Source organism: Myotis davidii, unplaced genomic scaffold (assembly GCF_000327345.1).
Source record: "Myotis davidii unplaced genomic scaffold, ASM32734v1 scaffold306, whole genome shotgun sequence".
Lineage (NCBI taxonomy): Eukaryota > Metazoa > Chordata > Mammalia > Chiroptera > Vespertilionidae > Myotis > Myotis davidii.
Window position 1 is genome coordinate 88,027 of NW_006296631.1, and position 5,151 is coordinate 93,177.

Sequence of the window (5,151 nt, forward strand, 5' to 3'; positions counted from 1 at the left end):
CACGCGTTTATGCACCAACACCACACAAGATCGCATGCACACACACACGCACACACACACACACGCATGCGTGCGCACGCATTGGTGCATGGGCCTTAACGTGGCCTATCAGAGAGACGCTTGGGCTTTCTGTCCCACGGGTGAAGAAGATACGTTCTCATTCACTGGTTGCCTCTCTCTATTTGTATCTTTCTGTGGGTGTTCCTCCCTCTCTCTCTCCGTCTCTCTGCCTCCACCCGTCTCTTCTCCCCCCGCTTTTCTGTCTGCATTTTTCGGTTCATGAGGAATTCTGTGGGCACGGGAAACATTGGAAGCCGAGCATATTGAGTCCAGTTGCTGGGTCACACCAGCCCTGAAAGCCTCGTCGCCCCCAGCGTTTCAGTTTTGTGAACCAACACGGCCACTGCCCTGTAAGTCACTGCAGTTCCTTTTCTTTCTCTTTATCATGGAAACTCCTGTCTGAGCGCCCAGAGAAGTCTGGGTCTGATCAGCACCTAGCAGGGTCCAGTTAAGGATGGGACACAGGACGGGCACCGGAGTTTGTGAAATAAATGAACAAATGAGCAAAATTGAAGCAAACATTGACTAATGCCTTGACTTAGCAAAACCGAGAGCTGTTCTTCTGTTACCCGGTGCTGGTGGGAACGGAGCTCCCACCCTGCTGCCTGCTGGTGCGCTGAACAAAACCCCTTACGTCCCAGTTCTGGGGTCACCACGGGGGGAACGGCCAGGGCTGTGCTGTGTGGTCCGGCAATCACTGTCCCTCCGTGGTGGACCCTCATTAAGACGGGGGCAGGAGTCCTCAACCTCTCAATGAGGACGAATGAACACCAAGACCCACCAGGGTCCCCCCAGCGCCCCAAGGCAACCCTAGGTTTTGCTAATTCGAGGCATTAATGTTTGCTTTAATTTTGCTCATGTTTCTTTTCCAGACACACTTTTTATTGAGAAGGGAAACTTTTCCCACTATTCTAAGTGGACAACCAGGACCCCATGCCATAAGGAAGGGAACGGGAGAAAATAAGGCAACAGCTATGTTTTTATGCCACCAGACCCTGCACATGTCAGTGCATCATGTCTGAACACCGAGCTGCTCGTGAAAATGGGAGCTCAGCTGGGGTCCAAGGGAACTGCAGACATTTTAGCACCAAATGGGGCTTATGATTCCGACAGAGAGAAGAGGCTCGTGGAGGGATCCGACGTTATTTCGCTGCCAGTACCAATCACCGAAGCAACCCCTTTGGCAGCATTTTGCAGGCCCTTCCTCCTCCAATTTGTGGGGTTCACCTTCCTAGTTACCCGGAAGCTTGAAGGCCAGAAGTCACTATCAGATGATCCCTCTTGCTGCACAAATGGAGAAACTGAAGCCAAGACTGGGGCAGACCCGGGACGGGCTCAAGCCCAATTCCCAGTCCCTGCTCAGACTCATTGATGGCGGCCTGTTAGCCACCAGCTGCCGTGGCCCGAAGCCCTTGGCCTGGGATTGCCTTTCCACACTCATCTCTCAGCTTCCTCTCTGCCTCGCCCGCAAAACAGTAGACAAGGCGATGACCCGCTACACCTTCCCGCCATCGCACAGTTCCACCACCCGGCTACCAGCCTACATTTCTTTCCACCCACCCAATACTTCCTCCTCTCAAGGATCACTGCCAGACCTCCCTCCTTCCAGAACCTTCTCAGACCCTCCTCAAACTCTCACTTCCCTGAGGTTCACGGTTGAGCCCTCCAGCTCCCCAGGAATCTGTTTCCTCTCTTTCCACATCTACAGTTGTACTTTCAAGGTTCAAGAGTCAAATGCTCCTTTTAGGCACTGATTCACTTTGGGCCAGTGACTTCGCCTCTCTGGGCCTCAGTTTCCTCATCTGACAAATGGGGACAATGACAGCACCTACCTGCCAAGAGTTCTGGTGACATGAGGTTAGTCTAGAGCTGGACACAGGGCTCCCTGCCCGGTAGGGGTGCTCGGCAAACAGCCCAAACGGCCCACCAGCACTGGCCAGGGGATCCTCGGGTGAGGCTGCACCAGGCACCGCTGACCAGGCCAGCATCTGGGGCTGACGCGGAGCCAAGGGCTGGCCCATTTCCCAGACCTGGCAAAGCCCCCAGCAGTGTCTGCCTCCCCAGGCTGGGCTGGCAGCCGAGGGTCCGTCTGAGGAGGGGCTGTCTCAGAGGGTATTTCTAACACAGCTCAATCATGTCCCTTTCCGGCTCACACTCCCTCCATGGCTCCCTAGTGCCCTCTAGGCCTCCAGCCCTGCTCTGGCCCAGGGGGGCTACAGCATCCCTGTCTGGCTTGATCTCCCCTGGCTGGAGCCTCCTTCAAGCCAGCCAGCCAGAGCCCCAGTCATCCCGCAAAGAGCCACCACTACAAACAACAGATTTAACAAAACGGACATCCCAGAAGCCTTTCCTGGGTCCCAGGAAGGGGGAATTTCATCCCCCGTTGGGAATAAAGATTGGGAAACTGAGGCCCCAAGAGGCCAAGTCACCTTGCCAAGAGCTCCCAGCCGAGCCCACTTCAAATCGCACACTCAGAGCGCTTATTCACTGTGCATGAGACTATCTTTTGGTGGCGGGAGGGGTCGGGGGTGGCTTCTATTTTCTCTTTGCTGATCTGAATTTTCTCCAGGGAGCCTGCATGCCTCATGCAATTAAAAAGAAATGTTAAATAAATGTAGGTGCCGTTGTCAGGGTTCCAATGCGTGGGCAACGTGACTGATCCTCAACCGGTCAGTACCCGTACACAGAGTTGCCAACAGGTCTCAGAGAGAGGCAGCCCCCATGGGGGTCACACAGCTATTCAGAGGCAAATCTGGAGACTGACCTTTGGGGAGGGGGACAGGTCAGGTCCCCACAGGTGGCAAGGGGGTGTGGCCCCTTTAAGAAAGCAAGGCCAGTAAGAAGAGCCCCAACTGGGGAGGGAGAGAGGAAGGGAGCAGGGCCAGTTGCTAGGGGCAACCAGTTGCCTAGCAACGGACTTCCTCTCTGCTAGCTCAGGGCCAGCAACTGGGGAAGGGGCTTTCTGCCCTGGTCCTTCCTAGACTCTCGTGGTCACACATCCTCTGTTGCTCCCCATTGGCCTGGCCCTGCAGGAGGAGTCCTGTGTCCTCTACTAGCCAGCCAGCGTCACACCTCTGGGCTTTTGTCCAGGCTGTTCCCGTGCCTGGAATGCCTGGAAAATCTCAGCCTTCAAAGCCCACAGCAAACATGGCTCTGTCCTGGCTCCTCCTCTGGGTGCCTCCAAGGTACTATAGGGCTGGAAGTGTCAGGCTGGCTCTGTGGCCTCCAGGCTGGGGGCTCCCTGGGGTCAGAGTTGGGGTGGAGTCTCTTGGGGGGAAGCATTCCCCGGAATTGGCTGGGTGTGCAATGTTGGTGGCCGGGATGGAGAGTGTGAATGAATGAATAAATGAAAACAAGTCCATCTCACTTGGCCCCCTGGGTCACAGTAAGTAGTCCCCAGCTTGGAGGGCAAATGGGTGGGGTGGCCATGAACTCCCCACACCCCCACCCCCACCTCTCCAGGATGGGAAAGACAGGGGAATCCTCTGGCTGGAATAATGCTGGATCCTGGAAGTTCTGTCTGGCCCTGGGTTTGAGCTCTGATCCTGTACCTTCTCACTGGACAACCTCAGGTCAAAGAGTCCTACTCTGAGCCTCAGTCTCTCTATTTATCAAACTGTGACTTGCCCAAGGTCACAAGGCCTATTTGGTCTGGGGGTGTAGATTCATGCCAGCCTTTAACTTCTATTCCTTACAGACTCTCACTTGCCCAAGATTCTGCCCACAAGTTGCCAGGTCCCCCCACCTCCATAAAAGCCCTTTTAGGAGAACCCACCAAAGTAAGAGTGGGTCATACTTACCCAAAAATGCTCCCCAAAATACGACATCCTGATGCCTTCTGTGGAGACCCCTGCAGACTCCTGTCTAGTGCCTGTCTGAAGAGAGAGGCAAGTTTGAGCTGCAAAGTCACAGCTGTCGTGGGCCCAAGGAGGGGATATTCCAACTGCCTTCTCTGTGGAGGCGAGAGAGAAGGCAGTAGAGGAACCAAAAGCTGGGAGCATGCCAGGGCTCCTGAGATGACTCAGTCCTCGGCCAAGTAGCCCCAGTCTAGGAGGACAAAGCTGGATACAGATGCCCCAAGTTCTGTGGCTCAGATAGAGGGCTAGGGGCTAGGGGAACCTAGACTAGAGGAAGGGGCAAGGGAACTGGGGTTCTTAAGCACAAATAGGAGTTCACTGTTGAGAAGGTTATTGGATGAGACCTAGACTGGGGAGAAAAGTTCTTGGCCATTTTATTTTTAAATATGTTTTTAAATATATATATATTTTATTGATTTTTTACAGAGAGGAAGGGAGAGGGATAGAGAGTTAGAAACATCGGTGTGAGAGAAACATCAACCAGTCGCCTCCTGCACACCACCTACTGGGGATGTGCCCGCAACCAAGGTACATGCCCTTGACCAGAATCAAACCTGGGACCTTTCAGTCCGCAGGCTGACGCTCTATCCACTGAGCCAAACCAGTTAGGGCTTAAATATGCTTTAAAATAGATTTTTAGAGAAAGAGGAAGGGAGGAGAGAGAAAGAGAAATATTGCTCAGAGGAACATCATTGATAGGCTGCCTCCTGCATGCACCCCTACCGGGGACCGAGTCTACAGCCTGGACATGTACCCTGACCAGGAATTGAACCAGTGACCTCTTGGTTCCTGGGTCGATGCTCAACCCCTGAGCCACACTGTCTGGCTTTGGCCATTCTATCGATGGGAGAACAGGCCCCATCCCTGAGGGGAAGCCACTTGCCCAGGTCACACAGTGAGGAATGGATAGATCCGCACCCTGAGCCCGCCGAGTCCCGTCCTGAGCACTCAGCTCCACACTGGGCAGCTCCTGTGGGAAAAGGCTTTGGTGAGAAATGGACACCGGGGCGGTGGTTAGCAGCATGGGTGCTGGGGTCCCTTGGGGTCTCCTGGGTCCCTCTACAACAGCCCCCATGTCACGCATGCTCCTGGAATGGAGTGCTCACCCTTCACCCAGGTGCTATTGGCGCCTCCAGGAGTCCTAACCCTACCCCCGAAGCCAGTGTTCACCTGGTATCTGAATCACTGTCCGGCTCTATGCCTCAGCTTCCCCATCTGCAAAACAAGAGAGAAT

General features: G+C 54.4%; 1 protein-coding gene across 1 annotated transcript in view; it reads right to left on the minus strand.

Moving 5' to 3' along the window:
- The window catches only part of FCHO1 (FCH domain only 1), a 30,048-nt gene extending 24,925 nt beyond the window's left edge, over positions 1–5,123 (minus strand). The window contains exons 1-3 of the mRNA XM_006772402.2: positions 5,088–5,123; positions 4,801–4,887; positions 3,861–3,935 (exon numbers count right to left, since the gene is read on the minus strand). Coding sequence (XP_006772465.1) covers positions 3,861–3,887 — 27 coding nt within the window. The 5' untranslated portion in view covers positions 3,888–3,935; positions 4,801–4,887; positions 5,088–5,123. The remainder of the gene's footprint in view (positions 1–3,860; positions 3,936–4,800; positions 4,888–5,087) is intronic.
- Positions 5,124–5,151: the final 28 nt, after the last annotated feature.